The sequence below is a fragment of the Cladophialophora immunda genome (genome assembly GCF_000835495.1).
Source record: "Cladophialophora immunda strain CBS 83496 unplaced genomic scaffold supercont1.5, whole genome shotgun sequence".
NCBI lineage: Eukaryota > Fungi > Ascomycota > Eurotiomycetes > Chaetothyriales > Herpotrichiellaceae > Cladophialophora > Cladophialophora immunda.
Genome location: NW_015622545.1, coordinates 3,127,515 through 3,145,548, shown reverse-complemented (window position 1 = coordinate 3,145,548; position 18,034 = coordinate 3,127,515). Strand labels below are relative to the sequence as shown.

At 52.6% G+C, this 18,034-nt stretch overlaps 2 protein-coding genes across 2 annotated transcripts; both read left to right on the top strand.

Moving 5' to 3' along the window:
* Positions 1-15,022: 15,022 nt before the first annotated feature.
* PV07_09236 (uncharacterized protein) lies at positions 15,023-15,541 on the top strand (the record flags this gene model as incomplete). The annotated part of the gene is made up of 2 exons (XM_016396469.1): positions 15,023-15,187; positions 15,257-15,541. The coding sequence occupies exons 1-2, from the start codon at positions 15,083-15,085 to the stop codon at positions 15,539-15,541; spliced, it is 390 nt and encodes a 129-aa protein (XP_016246325.1). The 5' UTR covers positions 15,023-15,082.
* A 600-nt stretch (positions 15,542-16,141) lies between these two features.
* PV07_09235 (uncharacterized protein) lies at positions 16,142-17,637 on the top strand (the record flags this gene model as incomplete). The annotated part of the gene is made up of 2 exons (XM_016396468.1): positions 16,142-16,600; positions 16,663-17,637. The coding sequence occupies 2 exons, from the start codon at positions 16,142-16,144 to the stop codon at positions 17,635-17,637; spliced, it is 1,434 nt and encodes a 477-aa protein (XP_016246324.1).
* Positions 17,638-18,034: the final 397 nt, after the last annotated feature.

The window sequence follows — 18,034 nt, the reverse complement described above, 5'->3', positions numbered from 1 at the left end:
CTTTCGAAACATGGTCAAAAACGCCGTGGGAAGAACGAAAGAAAGCGGTCCTGGAATTCGCCGACCGGCTTGAGGAACATACAAATGATTTCGCCAAGCTCCTGACCCAGGAGCAGGGAAAGCCGGTGCGCTAAGTCGAGATTTCAATGATATACAATGCCGTCTAATCCCAGGACATATAGATACGGTTCGCAGTCCAAGAGATTCAAGTTGGGGTACAGTGGATGAGGGAACTCGCAAGCATCGAATTGAGCGAGGAGACAGCAAAGGAAGACTCTGAAAAGCAAGTGATTGTTCGATACACACCCCTTGGTGTTGCAGTTGGAATCGTTCCCTGGAATTTCCCTATTCATCTCGCCTGTGGTAAGATCGCGCCGTCGTTGGTGACGGGAAATCCCATCATTATCAAGCCGTCACCGTTCACTCCTTATTGCAATCTCAAGCTCGGGGAATTGGGACAGCGCATATTTCCACCCGGTGTTCTTCAGGTGTTGAGCGGAGACGACAAGCTTGGTCCGTGGCTTACGGCGCATCCGGGCCCTGATAAAATCAGCTTCACTGGGTCTACTGCGACTGGCCGGCTCGTCATGGCCAGTGCTGCGAGAACCTTGAAGAGGGTTACGCTCGAGTTGTAAGCCTTGACACTTCTTACACGCTTTGACATCCTCTCACCGACGCAATACAGAGGCGGCAATGATCCTGCTATCGTTACAAAGAACGTCCACATCAAAAGCACTGCCGAGAAGGTAGAGCTCAAATTCCGCTCCTGTGATCCAGTATCCGACTCCAGCTAACATCCAATCTAGATCGCGACTCTTGCCTTTTTCAACTCCGGCCAGGTCTGTCTAGCCATCAAACGTATCTACGTACACGAGTCGATCTACGATGAATTTCGCAACGACATCGTGGCCTTCACGAAGACCCTCAAGGTGGGTGACGGAAACGATGAGGATGTCTTCCTCGGACCCATTCAGAATGCCATGCAATACGAGAAAGTCAAGACGTTCTTTTCCGATATAAAGACGGACCACTGGAGTGTGGCAGTCGGTGGTACCAATCAAGAAAGACCCGGGTACTTTATCACTCCAACCATTATCGACAGGCCGGCTGAAGACTCGCGAATCGTCACGGAGGAGCTATTTGGGCCTATCCTACCACTGCTCGCGTGGAGCGAGGAGAACGACGTTATCGCACGCGCCAACAATACAAGGATGGGCCTGGGCGCGTCGGTCTGGTCGAACGACCTCGAGGAAGCCAATCGCATCGCCCGTCAATTGGAAGCCGGGAGCGTCTGGGTCAACACGCATATTGAATTGGACCCCAATGCTCCCTTCGGGGGTCACAAGGAGAGTGGCGTCGGCTATGAATGGAGCCGTAAGTGGCCCCTATTCACCTGAACTGGAAAACCTCGTTGCACCTTTGCTGATGATTTGGCAGTTGGGGGCCTTCGGGCGTTTTGCAATGTGCAAACCCTCTTCTTGAAGAAGAACGTTTCTTGACAGGAGAGGTCAACTAGAGCTCAGAAAGGGCTCCTTAACCCTGTCCGCCTCACAAGGCTCAAAACCATGTAGTTTGTCAAATAGATAAATAGCTTCAATTGTGAGCAAAGACGAACACAAGAGCCTTATGAATGAACGACCTCCCCCTTGATGGAAATCATCTGTGGTCGTTTCGCTTTTAATTTCTTCTGCAGCCGTCAAAGCCTAGAGCTCGACTTGATATAGGTCCTTGCATCCTGCTTTGCCCACTGCTTCATCGTCTTCCTCATGACCTTGCCGCTAGGGAGCCTGGGGATGGCTTGAGTGAATTGAACCCCTCCCGACAAATGTTTGTGCTTTGCCAGGCGCCCAGCGACATAACGCTGGACATCACTCTCCGTGAGCGCACCTGGACTCAGCCCCGAGCGTACCACGACATAGGCACGGGGATATTCTCTCGCGTCAACAGTTAAACCAACCACCGCTGCATCCGCTATATCCTCGTGCTGTAATAATAATGCCTCAAGCTCGGCAGGGGCAACCTGGAGGCCGTTGACTTTGATGATCTCCTTTTCCCTGTCAACCACCCACCACAGGTCATCCTTGACCGCAACAATATCGCCTGTCTTGAGCCACCGGTCCTTTGTACAAGTCTCGTTAGTGGCCTGGTCGTTGTTCCAGTAGCCAAGCATAATCTGTGGACCGCGGACCCATAGCTCACCAGGGGTGTCTTCGACCTCGTGGCCTTCGCCGTCTACGACTTTGGCCTCTGTGTTTGGCAGAAGGTACCCAGAGCTGCCTTCGGTGTCCCGTGTGTCATCGGGCCAGAGTATACTAACGCAGGTGGTTTCGGTCATTCCCCAGCCGCGAGAAATGCTGACATCGAGACCCTTCATTAGGTCGTTCGATAGCTGGACAGGCATGGCTGCGGCTCCGACCATGATGTTTTGAAGACTGCTGAGATCGTACTTTGCCGTCTCGGGCCGTTTGGCCAACATGTTCATCACCGGTGGGACCGCTTGGAGAGTCGTGATTCGGTATTGTTGAATATAATGGAGGAACTCAGGAAAAGAGAACTCTCGCATGATATAGACCGTCGCCTGGAGTCGGCATGCGATGTTAATGGTGAACAGCTGTGAGAAGGCATGGTACAAAGGCAGGAAGGCAAGCCATCTCTCACCCCGCTGACTTTCCTCCAAGCACCGCCTCGATAGTTTGACATGGATGGTCTGGGAGGAGTTCGAGACCAGGTTGTAGTGGCTGATGCAGACACCCTTGGGCAACCCGGTGGTGCCGCTGGAGAAGTTGATTGCTGCGATCTGTTTAGTTGCATCGTCGCCGAGGTCGTCCCAGGTCCAAGACGCCGCTTCGTCTTCCGGAGCAAGGAACGTCTTCCAATCGCATATACCGTGTTGCTCCGAGCAGTCCGCGTCATCGAATAAAAAGACCTTGGCCGCGCGTAGGCCGGCCTTCTTTACTGCCGCATACCCGGTTTCCAGCACGCCTGGGTGGATAAGGATAACTGCAGGCTTGACCGTCTTTATTTGGAACGATAGCTCGTCGACCGTATACGTCGGATTCGCCCCGGTGAAGTATCTTCTGGACCCCGCAGTCGCCAAGTATACCACGGGCACGAAAATATGGTTGGGCGTGAAGACCATAACAGCTTCATTCATAGGAACCCCGAGGCGGTCGAGCCCTACCGCAAATCTCTGGACCCATCGCAGCAAAGTCGCGGGTGACAGACAGCGTTGAGGAACTCGTGCGTCTACCCACAGAGGTCTGGTAGATGGCACAGTGTCTTTAGGAAATAGGTATGAAAGGATATTGCATCTGGGGATGTCGATGTCCTTGAACCTGGATTTGTGAATCATGGTGTCGCGGTGGAGAGAATCAGATAGTTGATTTTTGCCAATTTGCCGGTTGAAGGTGCAGAGTGCTTGTCTCTCTGGTATATCATGAGAGTCTCATTCGATCTTCACAAGTCCCAATAAAACAGGTTTGATGGTTGTAATTCAAAGCCGAAGTCCGAATGACTGACTTGGTTGCACAAAATGGACGCTCTTCGGATATCGGATAGCACGGTATCGCAAATACAACTGGATACTATTAGTAGCTAGGCCAGTATTATCGACTAAGAGAGGACATGCCTCGACATCTGGTTCTAGAAATCTCCTGGCTCGCACAGCAGACCCACGTTAGGATAAGGGCCACTGGGAGGTTTCTAGAGACCAGAGTCCTCGGACGCTTGTCTATGACTTTTGTTGGCTGAAGTGTTCCAACACCCCTCGAAAAGCCGATCCCATCTAGTGTTCGACAGCAAGATTGATCTCATCTAACGAGCGCTAGTGGAACTGTCGAGATACATTCAAGTGCTCAAGTTCATTGAAGAATAGAAGCTTCACAATCCACCGATAGCCCTGATTTTCATGGAGAGCTACATAAAGCTCACTACGATCTGGACGTCTAATAACTTGTCTACTAAGTTACATTACAACCTTTCGTCATTGCAGTATTATATCATACTACTGATGGAAGGGAGGATGGAGGCGTCCGAACGACTCAACAACGGACGACAGCTCAGACCCACAACTATCTCCAACCTAGCCTCGCTCGCTGAGCGACTTCGGTGGCACACAAGGGCGCTGATTTGGATCCAGCGCGCAGACACTTCTCTCCTACAAGAGCTATGGCTCTACCTCTGTCAGAGTAACATGACACATTTCCAGACTCGCCAGCCCTGGCAGACCCTGGATCAAATGCACGTGTTCCTGAATATGGGGTTTCTTCATAAAGTCGTTGTGAGCTTCGACACTGTCCCAGCCGAACATCATCGTGAAGGCTTTGCTCTTCTCCTCCTTGCCGGAGGGATTAATCTCCTCCAGAATCCATCCGCCAGCACTGCCGTTGCACCCATTCGGACCTTCTAGAATGCTCCTGAATTCTTTGGTGTCTGCAGAGACTTTTTCCTGTGACTGCTTGCAGAGGTGCAAAGGGAAACAGATGGTGACGATCTCCGTGACCGGTGAATGCGGCTCGCTCAAGGATCGCCGCGGAGGGGAAGGGTCGAATATTGCATGATGTACTCGAGGCGGTTGATAGCAGAGAACTGATATCTCTGTGGCATCGTCACGTCTGTACACAAGGAGGAAGATAAGCAAAACTCCATACTCGGTGGGGGGGAGCGGTCTGGGCATACGGTTTATTGCTGAAGTCGATATGGTTTTGCAAAGTCTCCCAGTCGACGATAAGGTACATGATATCTGGGTGCTCGATCGACCGGCCCCAACGGCAACTTTGGACCCCTGGCGCTGTCAAGATATCAGACAGCCGCCTCTGCAGAAGGACACCTGCAGTAGTGTTGGAATCCTCAGGACGTTCGCCCTCCTTGAGGTGCAGAATTGCAATTGATGTCACCGTCATTTCCAACTTCAATTCTTTGACAAGACAGTCTCAGCTGAAGCTCTGGTCTCCGAGATATCGTACCACCTACTTCGTAAGGACACTTAGTAGCTAGGACATCAAAGGAGGAGGCAGCCTGAGGAAAACGTAAAAATCTTCGTCTACCCTACTGTGTGGACCACTGCTTCCGATCGGCCAGCTGCTTATCAGCGATCCCCTCCTTCTCGCAAAACGGCGTACCATGGAAACTCTTAGTTCGTAGCATAGCCTGTAGCGGTCATCCAGCCTGGCGTTTGAGACGAGCGGCCACCTCGGACTTCGGTATTGCTTTCGTGGTGCTCATCCCCCCATCGGACTTCCGAGTTGTCTCCAGTTAAACTTGAATTACACTTTGAACATGATTTCGAGGGTAATAGACTTGTCCCCCAGTCAAGGGCCGACTATTTTTGGGGCGACAGCCTTCGTCGTCGACACCAATCAACAGCTCTCGGTTCCGAGACATGCTGATCTGTGGAAGCCTAGCAAAACTATCGCCCAGATACCAGAAAAGCGATCGACCCATTCAGTGTCGATCAATCGCTTGGACACCGGACAGTTCTACACGGTCTGTTGCACCCAAGATGGCCTACTCCAACTCGTCCGGCTCAGAAACCACAGCATTACTCTATTGTCGGCGAGAATGCCTTTGTGCCTCAGCATGTGGCTTTTGCATGACTTGATATCTGAAAACATCTCACATCTTTACGAAGTTGACGTTTCTTCTGCGGCACTACAAATATGTATGTTTACGAATTCTGGTCTTTGTTTTAATATACCAAACCCATTCATGTTTCCCCTTGAGAAGGATCTTTCCATCTGGACAGAATTGGGTGAGAAACTCTCACAAGATGTCCTTCATACACCTCTTGTTCCCCCCGGGAGAGCTTGAAGAGCCTGGAAAGACATGGCCCCGACCGATCTCTACAGGAAAGAAAATCGGCTTCGAATCGGCACGGGTGAGAAAAAGGTTCTTTTCAACCATTTCCAAACAACTCGACGGGGCTACTGGGACTGAGTTCCAGGTCTCAAAACCCCCAGAGCAAGCCTTGGGTTGGAGGAGGAAACAATTGATTCCAGAACGATCGGTCAAGGCATCTGGGCGGCACAGTCGCCGAACCCGAAGACAAGTCAGTCGCCGGGCCTCGATCGAGACCTCTCTCTTTCCAAACCAGATCGAAAAAGGGCGCGAGCAACAAGAGGGATCACGACCCGAAAAGAAAAGTGCACGCAATCCTGGCCTTGCAAGAACCTCCGCCCCCTCTCCCGGTTCTGATTCGGCGTATGTCTCTTCACGAGCCACTCTGATATCAAGATGCGACCAATTTCGATCTGGACCGTTTGGGTATGTCTTTGACGGTTTACGGCTTACGGACCAAGAGCGAGACTTTGTCGAAGAGCTGGTAAACTTTCCTTCCGGTCTGGGCGTGCCGGAGGAGCTAAGCAGTTATCACACTGTACCGACCGACGATGAGATCGTTGAGACGCTGTCTCAGAGAACTTTTGTGGACGCCAAATATGTCTGCCTTGGTCGAACTGAATCACCCAACTTTCGAAAGTCCGTTGCACCACCGCCCTCCCTGGTGAGGAATCCTACGATCGATAAAGGAATAGAGGAACAGAGATACGGCGAGTTGCAGACGGCCGAGGTCGCTAAAGTCGAGCAGCTCCTTACTCCCATTGCAGACGATTCTGTCGACTCTCCAGACCATTTTGTCAAGGACTCGCCAGGCCGAGAGTCCTTGAAAAATCAGAAATAGCTGCAGTACAACGGTCTGCCTTGCCATTGTGGCCATGCAGTGATAACCGTCCCATTCGTGAATATGTTGGCAAATCTCGTCGGGTGCAACCACGAGCACCTTGTGTTGTGATGTTTGAACGTTGGAAGTGCGAAGTTTTAGATTTGAGATTACGGGCTATCAGGCAATGATGTGGTCCGAGAAATTTATTGCAGCGCATTATGGGAGGTTCTCGGTTGATTTGTCTCAATTCCAGAGCTGAAGCTATACTCATTACACCAAAGTCCAGGTTCTCACTCGCTTCAAAAGAAACAGCATAGAACATGAATGATGTATTGGAATTGTGATATCTTTGAGCTCATTGTTCTGACTTGTCACAGTCCAACATTATTGGCAGTACTTGGTTTTGTTTCCCTATTCCGAATACAGTCTATTGTGCAGAATTCCGACCGACGACATCTCTGTCCACGCCAGGTCAAGGTTTGTTCAGGTTCAGACCTACACAATGCTTCCTCCTTTGGTGAAGGCCAATACTGAACCGATACCTTGCCGATACGTTGGTCGTAGACCCATCAGCACGTCCGTGAACCTTCTTCAGGACCCGAAATATGCTTGACCAGCTGAGCTCCGAAACCCGAACTATTCTCGAATTCAGTTGGGTGGATTTGCTTGGGAGAAAGATCCGAGAGACACTTGTTGAGCTCGCTACCGACGCGATTGTCAGCTCTTCCACGAGGTCATTCATGCCAACCATGAGGCCAAGTCTGTTTTGAAAGGCTTTCGGAGTCATGGAATCTGGGTGACATGAAACGTGAACTGACTGGGCTAGAATTGTACCCCACGGGGTAAATGGAACCATGGCCCTTCCTATGGCGCAACCAATACCTATGCGCTGTATGTCCGTATATATATTCGGCCAATATCCCATCTCCGACGCCTTCATATCCCTCCGTGACAGCACTCAGCAGATACCACCTTGTCGGGTCGAGCTGTATCGTTATTATCATGCCCAAGCTCACGAGCTACAACATCAAGGTTTGCTTGGTGGTGGTCATAGCCGCTTTCAGCTTCGGATACGGAGCGTCTGTTTTTGTGACCAGCGTCGGTCAACCGGGCTTCTACAGCTACTATGACCTCGACCCTACCAGTTTACGTACGTGCCCTGAGCATGCATATTCTTTGGAAAGAGCGTTCATTTTTGACGGAATGCCCCCAGATACGGCCAATATCCTCAGCGCCATCAACGCATTGTTCTTCTTCGGCTGTGCCGTGGGCGCCATCAGTCAGAGCTTCGTCTCCGACTGGATTGGGCGGAGGGGAGCCTTGGCCAGCTCTGCATTGTGGTCCACCGTCGGCAGCGCTCTGGTGGCGGGCTCGGTCAATATCCCGATGTTGTTTGTGATGCGTATTATCCAGGGCGCCGGCTTGGGAATGCTGCTCGCCCTGGTCCCGTTGTACCTCACAGAGGTCGCTCCGCCACAAAATCGCGGATTCCTGACTGGCTCAACCCAGTTTTCTACCGGTATTGGGTATATAGTGTACGTCCCCTTGCACCCGCACGCGACACGGCAAAGACCACTGACGACAAGGTGGATGAAGGTGCTCGTGGGGGTCGCTGGGCTGTTACCACGCCAAAAACCTCACTCTCAGCTGGCGACTCCCGCTCGCGCTTGCGTGTGTTGGTCCCATTGGCTTGCTGGTGGGCGTCTGTTTCGTTCCAGGTAACCTTGTCCAGTGCGAGGCTGGTCTCTTCGGAGGTGCTGAAACAACCGTGCAGAATCCCCCCGCTACCTCATCTGGAGGGGGAAAACCGAGCAAGCTTGGGATGTTCTGAAGAGGTTGCATCACGACCCGTCGAGCCCGTCCGAGGCCGATGCGAAAGCCGAGTACACCCAGATCTTGAGGCAGGTCGAGATGGACAAGGACGAGAATCCCTCGTACTGGAAAATGTTGAGGAAACCCTCCTGGCGACGCCGTTCGCTTTCCGCATTCTTGCTTTTGTGAGTGCCGATATCCTGTGTACCAGCTCCGGAGACGGCTGATGAGTATCCACAGATTTGCCCAACAAGGATCAGGTGTAAGTTTGAACTGGAGCCACCAGCATTGTGTGAGGGAACCAGCACACATTCCTTGCTGACTCTAATTAGATCTACGGAATCACGAATTTCTTTCCTCTCCTCGTCGGATCCTTGGGTCTTACGGGTGACGTTCCCCTGATCCTATACGGTGAGTCCTCAGCGACGTGATATTAGACTGTACTTCGGCTGAAATAATCAGCCTCTTACACCATGGTCGCCACTGCTTCCATTTTTGTGACTATGTGGTTCATGGACCGATACGGCCGCCGAATTCTCCTCTGTGAGTTGACACATCCATCTCGCGGTATAAAAGCTGACATATTTGTGTAGTGGCAGGATTTGGCATAGTTGCCTGTATCTTGTTTACCGAAGCCCTCCTCCAGTGGAAGTATCAAGGAACTCCATCCAAGGCCGGCAATGGTGCATGCATCCTCTTTATTTTTCTGTTCATCGCATTCTTCCAGGTATGTCATCTCTGCTTTACGGTATCATAGGGCAGTCTCGCTAATGGATGCAGTGTATCGATGCGCCGACATTCGTCTGGACCGCCGAGATATTTCCAACCGCAATCCGAGCCAAGGGCGTCAGCATCGCCATATGCGCGTACTTCGTGGGGACGATCACCTTTTCGACACCAGCCCCCGTGGCGTTGCAAAGCATGTATGCGCGTTCCCCCAGCTAGGGACGCTGACTGTGCTTGCTAACCAAATCACAGAAAATGGGGCATGTTTCTGATCTACGCTGGCCTCTGTGTGATTTCGTTCATCTTCACCTACTTTTACATCCCAGAGACCAAAGGGCTCCCGGTCGAGGAGATCGGTGCTCTATTCGGCGACACTGTGGCCGTGCACTTGACGGCTGATGGCGCAGGGTTGGTCGAAGACAAGCCAGAGGAGCGCCATATCGAGCACAATGCCGATATACAACTCCTAAAGGTCTGAGTTAAGTCGGTCGTCCTCGTTGGCCAACAGAGTGCGAATTCATGGCTTGAGCCACGAGATCAATTGAGACACCTGAGTCAGAGCCGTCCTGTACCCTTCTTGGTGGAGGCGAAGTCCTTGGGGGACAAAAAAAAGGAGTAAATGACGTTACTTCAGTACGATGTCCTGCTTTTGAGCAAACGGAAGAGACTCCGCGTTGGTGACCAATTTGTAGTTCTTTCCCAAGTATGATTGCTTCATTTGAAAGTACGATAAGTGCTACATCAAGGCCGAGAAAGGACCAGAGCACGAAACGTAGGAAGATTCGTTTTTTCAATTTTGTACGCCGTTTGTGGAATTTGATGTATGCTAGAGGGATACAATGATGGTCCAAACCAATCAGCCCTGGACAGCAAGGAGAGATTTGACCGTGTCGACGACACAGTCATCCAGTTTTCGGTAGTCAAGCTCCAAGATCGCCTTGCTCTGGGAGTTGTCATAGCCATACACGTCGGCCGGCATATCACTTTCCAGCTTGGAAGGAAGCAAATCCGCCAGATGTGGAAAACTTTCCTTGATGACTCGCGCGATATCGGCATTGGTTAAGTACGTGTCGGCCGCGACGAGAAATCGTCTGCCCCCGGCCTCTGGCACTTCGGCCGCCCGGACATGCGCCAGGGCGACATCTCGCACGTCGGCCCACAAGTACACCCCCAAGCTCGGGGGAAGACTGTGCCTATACTTGCCCTCGGTCATGCCTAGAATGCGTTCGTTCGAGGTGTTGACGCCATCGAGAGACGTGATGCCGTGAGTAACAGGTCCGAGCACCAATGGCGGGTTAATGGTGGCGATGTCGAAGTTGGGCTTCTCCCTGTCGACGAAGTCCCAAGCAGCTCTTTCGGCTAGTGTTTTGCTTGCCCGGTACGCGTTCGCGGCGTTAAGCGCGGCTTCATCCCTGGTGATCGGGTTCCAGCTCGTTTCGTCATACGTCTTCGGGTGCCGGGCAGGGCTCATCATGGAAGCAAACGACGATGTGACGACAACGCGTCGCACGGCCGGTGCTAACCTGTTTATCGAATGAAGCAACCCGGTCGTGCCGAGGATGGCGGGATCCAGGAGTTCTTTGGGATCAGTGATGTTCAAGTAGAAAGGTGACGCGGTGTGGAGGACGGCATCGAATGGTGGCTCTGACTGGACTGCGTCGTCGAAGGCCGCCTCTTCGGCGATGTCTTTGACGATGACATAGCCGAGTGTATCTGAGGGCGTGCTGCAGTGGTTATGCAATACACGTTGGGCTTTCTCGACGGAACGTGCTGTGAAGACGACTGTATGACCGCGCTGTAGGAGCTGGTCAATGCAGTGAGCGGCAAGGAAGCCGGTTCCGCCAGTGACAAGGACCTTCATGTCGGCCGCTGAATGATTGTTGAGGGATTGAGCAGTGTAGACTATGGAAGATATAAGGAACCACCGTTACTCATGGACTCTGCTGCAGCATTGAAAATCTGAGTTCTGGTGTAAAAGCACATGGAGTCTACTTGTGGAACACGTTTGATCGTGAGCTCGCTTCAAGAGATGTCTTTTCGGCTGATACTACACTTACAGGGATATGCAAGTCCTCAGAATAAGTAGATCGGCGCACCCAATTAAGTAAATCCATCTTTTGCAGAGTATGGGAGACCATGAAATGACTCCGATGACCGAGTGATAAGGCGTCGGGGTGGAATCTTTAGTAGTAGACAATCTCGATCCCGAAGTCCCGAGGAATAGAGTGGCAAGTTCGCGATCATCCAAATTTCTCTACAATACCGCATGTTATACATTTGCCCTCTCAGCGTGCTGACCAATCCAACCTCCGATCGACCACTCCAGCGAGCGAAGCGGGATATTGATGCAATCCTGTTTTAAGGCGTGCGTCCAGTAGTGGTGACTATTTTAAAAGCAATGACCCCATGATGAGTGGCAAAGTTCCCATTCCTGAAGCATCCCTGCGAGAACTATATATTCGTTGCTCAATATCGTTTAGAAGATAACAGCCCAGCAGCCGAACAATCACACCAACACCAAAAATGGCCAAAGTGCTGGCGGTTCTTGGAGCAACGGGCCAACAAGGCTCGTCAGTTGTGGACCATGTCATTAACGATGCTACTCTTTCGAAAATGTACACGGTGCGCGCTGTGACACGGTCGGTCGACTCCCCCAAAGCTCAGCAGCTCATGTCGAAAGTCGAAGTCGTCGTGGGAGACGTATCTGATAGACCATCTCTCAAAACAGCGCTCGCAGGGGTACATACCCTGTTTGCCATGACCATCCCGGCGTTTGGCGACGACGCGCTGGATGCCGAGTACAACATCATCAAAATGATCGCTGACGTGGCCGTCGAGCAAGGCGTCGAGTACATCATTTTTAGCACGTTGCCGTCGGTCACCAGAATTTCCGGTGGAAAATATAGAGGCGTCACTCCCTTCGACGCTAAGGCCAAGGGCGAAGAGTACATTCAAGGCTTGCCCGTCAAGAGCTCGTTCTACTGTCCCGGATCCTTCATGGAGAACTTTGCCTCTCAAACTTTCTTAGCTCCACGCCCCGACCCCCAGCACCGAGACACCTGGATACTGACTCGCAACATGGCGCCCGAGGCCCGTATGCCACTGCTCGACGCTGTCGGGGATGGCGGGAAATTCGTGGGTGCCATCCTCGCCGAGCCGGACAAGTTCCAGGGCAAGACACTCTGCGCCGCCACCAGGCTGTACACGATGAAGGAGATGGCAGCCGCCTTGTCCACTTCGAGTGGCAAGACCATTACCTATAAGCAAGTTTCGGATGAGGAGTTCGCCAAATGCCTTCCACCCGCAGCGACATCAATCTTCCTGGACTATTTCCGCTACATAGACGAGTTTGGATACTTTGGTCCGAAGTCCGAGGAGTTGGTGGCTTGGGCTGCTGCCAATGCGCGAGGTAAACTCTCGACTTTTGAAGAGTTTTTAGTCAGGCATCCTTATGAGCTGCCAGAAGTTGGCGCGTGAGATCTCGCATCAAGGGGAGAGGTGAAGCCTGAAGAATGGTAGAAGGAGTCTGCTCACATTGGTTAGCTTCGCTGTCCACAAGTTGCCAGACGGTGTATTGTCAGCCGAAAATAAAAATTATCTGCACTTGCAACATCCTTATGTCTTCTTTCTCAGTGCGAGAAGCGCGTAGATGAAGTCTTCCGACCCAAATCTCCGCAATTAACCTTCTGTTGCGAAGAGGCACATAAAATGAACGATAATCAACAATGTGATCCATTTACCCAAGAACACTTTTCTCTCAAAAGCAGATCTGCTCAAGTGAACGCCTTCAAAAGAGGCCGAGTTTCAGTGGTCGGTGGACAAGACCGAGGCTATCTGTTCGGTGAGAAGCATCAGAGTCTTGGAGCTTCCCTACCTCCTGATTGATCTCACACATGACGGTACATCGGTGGATGCTCTTCGCTCAAGACGCGTGTGCATCGCAACCGAACGAGCCACTTTGGCCGGTGTTACGAGCCGTCGGACCACCGAGCACCTCGACACGGAAGAGTAGTGGAGAAAAGAAGACTCGGGCTTGAGGCCGGGGGTACTTTCAAGTATCTTTCCTCTTGCAGAATACTCCTTCAACGACACGCTGAAGGGGCGACGGGTCTCTTGTCAGAAACTCTTAAGGAAACAACCGAAGCAGAGGCTTGCAAGGTAGAACATCAAAACATCAAAACATGAAACCAGTAACCATCCTAGGCGGTGGGTTGGCGGTGAGAGCCTCTTACACGCTTGATCTACAGCAGAATTTGACACATGCTCTATAGGGACTCACCCTCGCCCTTTTCCTTCGGAAACAGGATGTTCCATGCGTGATCTACGAGGTACGCGACGAGAACTTCCGAAAAGGAGGCGACATTGCCCTGTCTCCCAATGCCCTGCGCGTCCTAGACCACGTCGGTATCTACGGCAGGATCAGGAAGTGCGGCTGGAACTATGACGATGTCCAGATGATCACCGTCGCGGGCAAATATCTGGGATCGCACACATGGGGCGGGCTGCGCAGGTACCACTACCAGTGCCTACGCATTAATCGAGACGTCGTCCGCCAGGCGCTGCTCTCAGAAGTCCGGTTACAAGGCATCCCGATGCACTTTGGAAAGAGATGCGTAGGGTTGGCGGAGGACGGAGACACCATTTCACTGGCGTTTGAAGACGGGGAAACCATTCACACCGAGTTCCTCATCGGCGCGGATGGGATCCATTCTCCCACGCGGCAGTACCTCTATCCTGGAAGTTTCTCCAAGTACAGTGGCTTGCTCGTTGCCTTGGGCCACACTCAGAGGCGCTTGATGGGCGCCTCGATGGAGGGAGTGCAGTTGCCGTGTATGTTCTTCGGCAAAAACGGCACGTTTTCGATCCTGCCCAATAGCTACGACGGGGAGGAAATCGGCTATTTCATCACAACGGACGTTCCGGACCGGGGGGAGAGCAATTGGGCCGCGCTGGAGAAAGACAAACAAGCCATCAGCAACATCTTCGACGAGATCACCGAAGAGCCAGGCTGGCCACAGTTTGTGCGAGACTTGTCCAGGACGACGCCGCTGGAGCATTTCCGGACCTGGCCGTAAGTGACCGTGACTCCATGTATCCCCATCCACATGAAGCTGACTCCTCACCCCCTTCCAGGTTCGCAAAGGTGCCCGACCTCGAACACTGGGTCTCTCGATCGGGTAAAATGATCCTGATTGGAGATGCCGCACACGCCATTCCGCCTTCCGGGGGCCAGGGCGCCGCGTCTGCCTTTGAAGACGCGGAGACGTTGGCGTATGTGCTTGCGAGGTTGAATCTGCCAGAATCTACGCTTCCAGACATGAAACAGTGTCTTCAGCGGTGGGAGACACACCGGATGGAACGCATCGGTCAGATTCTGGATTACACGACCAGGGCTGGAAATATCCGCAAGAGAAGTTCCGGGCTGATGCAAATGGTCAAGGAGTGGTCGATCTGGGCCATGTTCAAATATTACCAGTATCGTGGCGGCGGACCGGCCTGGATCTACAACTACAGGGCAGAGGATATACTCAGTGTGATTTCCAAGTAGAGTCGAAGCATGCACGAGAACATGAAAGCTCCCAGGTCGGTTTTTCCCCCCGTAACGTCCAATCTTCTCCTCCCGAAGAGCAAGTCCGAGGTTTCGGACCCCGGCCATTCAGTCAGGCCGGTCCCAACTGGCCGGACAACAGGACCTCGACTTGAGTTCGGTCTTGGACGGGCTCATGTGACTGATACAATGACATTTAAAGCACGAGACTCTAAGCCACAGACCGGGTTCATCTTCTCTGAGCTTGGGATAATCGATTGTCATCCATTATAGCCCATCTTAACTTCTCGAAGAATCGGTCCAGTTTCATCAATCACCTAACAAGCTCACGGCCCATTATGGCTCCAGCAAAAGACAGCAAGCCAGGGCCTCCACGCTCCGAAAAATATCTCTTGGGGGAAAAGATGGTGGTGGAATTCCTCGGCAAGCCCTACGAACTTGGAGTGAGGATCTCAAACTGAAAACCTGGAAAAATCGATATAAAAAAGCTGATGAATCTGGGATCTGATCAGGAGAGCAACATTTTCTCGGAGACCCTGAGAGAGTACACGTTCGAGCACACCCTGTCCAGTTACGCTCGACCGGGCCTTACGTTTCGAGAGCGGAACTTGCTGAACATTGCGCTCTTCATCGCCACCAACCGCGAACACGAGCTGCGCATCAACCTGCTGTCCACCGCACACAACGGGCTTTCCAAGGAGGATACGTGCGAGGCCATTCGCCATTGCATGCTTTACACTGGGATGGCGGCGGGCAGAGATGCATTCTTGGTAGCCAGCGAGTTGCTCGGGAAATGATACAGGCCGCGTTGTTTTCAGAGTATGAGAGCTCGTTATGGCTGTAAGAGGTGGCAGGGGTGGCCAGTTTACGTCCGAGACAGGAATCGGGGGGGTGTAGATAGATCAAACTGTCCTCTGGGCGGCAAAGGATGACGATTGACCATTTCCGACCAGTTAACACAAGACTTATCAGGCTATTGCTGGCCATGACACTCTCAGTCTTTGGTTGTCCCCATTCCATTGGCGCAAAATACCTGCACTTCGGGTTCGGTAGTGGCTTCCGCTTACTACACGAGAGTTCAGCATGTTCATTTTGTCTACGAGGGCATGGAAGTCTGTTTGCGCGACTTCCGAGCCTGGTCAAACTGGCATCTCCACAGGATCCGCATCGTTCTCGGATGTCCGAACCCGTATCGCCATGGATCTCGGAGTTCGGGATTTCCATCATTCAACGTTCCCCGGATTGTGGAAATCAGCAGCTGTGGAGATGGTTGGTTTCTGGGGTAGATATCCCATATGGTCGCTCAGTGATTCACCATGCCACCAAGTCTCTGCTACAGTGCACCTACCCATTCTTCATTTTCTCTCCTCTGTACCCTCACCAATCCCGAAGTCGACATGGCTGCCATGGCAACTCCCAAAACCGTGTCAACAGACGTGATCCAAACCACTGAGATCAAGCATGCTGACTCCGAGCACCTGGAAGAAGCCGAGGTCTTGCTCGACAAACAGCTATTGCGAAAGATCGATTTTCGGGTTATACCCATCCTTGTCATTCTCTTCACCTTCTCTCTGATCGACAGGAACATCATCGCCACGGCCAGGGTGGCCGGGATGGGCACCGACCTGGCCCTGGTGGGTAACAGATACTCGGTGGCACTTCTGGTGGTGTTCCCACTGTACATCCTCGTCGAGATCCCGAGCAATTTCATCCTCCGGCGCGTCAGCGTCAAGATGTTCTTCTTCGGGATGGTCTTGTGCTGGGGCGCGGTGACCATGTGCCACGCCTTTGTGAAGACGTTCTCGCAGCTCGTGGCGGTCAGACTCCTGCTCGGCCTCTTCGAAGGCAGCTTCCAGGTTAGTCGAACATGAGCAGCCCGATGTGCGGCAATCAAAGCTGACTTGGATTTTTTTTCCAGCCTGTGTGCATCTACATCGTCTCTTCCTGGTACACGCGGTACGAAACGCAGAGGCGCCTTGCAATCTGGTTTGCTCTGGGCCAACTCCTGGCCGCATTTACGGGCATTCTCTCGTACGGCCTCAGCACCTTGGACGGCACCGGCGGCCTCGACGGCTGGCGTTGGATCTACTTGGTCCCGGGACTGATCACGATAGCGCTCGCCATTCCGGTTTGGCTGTTCGTCTGCGAATTTCCCGAAAGAGCAAAGTGGTTGCAGCACGACGAATTGGCTCGACTGAGGCTGTGGCTCGCCGAGGACCGCGCTGAGGTTCTCGAAGAAAAAATGACCGTGGACAGAGCCCTGAGTGTTTTCCGGGACTGGAAGGTCTGGCTGCTGGCGAGCCTGTTGTTCTTCCTCACCTCGGCCGCGTATACCATGAGCTTTTTCACGCCCACCATCCTCAGCTCCTTGGGGTTCAGCGTGGCCATGAGCCAGATCCTGGTCACGCCCCCGTATGTCGCAGCGTGTCTGGCCAACATTGCCACGGGGATCGCCGCCGACAAGCTGCATATGCGAAGCCCGTTCATCGTGGGCCACGTCCTTCTCACCATGGCTGGATTTGGCATGATCGGCTGGGGTCCCAACACCGGGGCGAAGATGACGGGGATTTACTTTTCCATCATCGGCTCCCAGTGCGCCATCCCCGCCGTGTACACTTTCCTCGCGAACAACGTGGTCGGCACCACCAAGCGACAGATCGCGGTGCCTCTCCAGACGGTTTGGGGAGGTATCGGCGGCATCGCTGGCTCCGTCTACTTTCGGCAGCAGGACTACCCCCACTATCGGCCGGGACTATATGCATCCTTCACCAGCCTGTCGATTTGCCTGGGCTTGACGGCGTTCCTCGTGATCTACTTCGTGAAGGAGAACAAAAGGGCAGACCGAGACGGCAAAATCCTTGAAGGCGTCGAGAACTTTCGTTATACTCTCTAAGACCCGGGGGGGAGGGGGGTGGGGGGGTGTTGGATGCGGGATCAGATGGATGCAATGACATTCCAACAAGGCAATGCTAGTTAGATATTTGGCTAGTGTTTTCTCGCTACCTGATCATCTCTTTTCTCAACACGCAAGCTCTAGTTGAGATGCAATAGTTCTGGTCCAGAAACCAGGACTCGAAATGGCAAACACTGCTTGCATGGCTGAGCGCGTGCGCAGACCGTAAATGTAAGCTAAAGTAACAAACTATTCTCGCTGATTGGATGCATGGGATATGTTCTGATGCTTGATGGTTCCCCAGCTCTCACTGATCCTCCCGTGTTCGCATCCGCTGCCTCACCCGGGCTTCATCAGCTTCAGGGAGCGGGGTAGAAGGAGGGTCCATCCCGCTTCC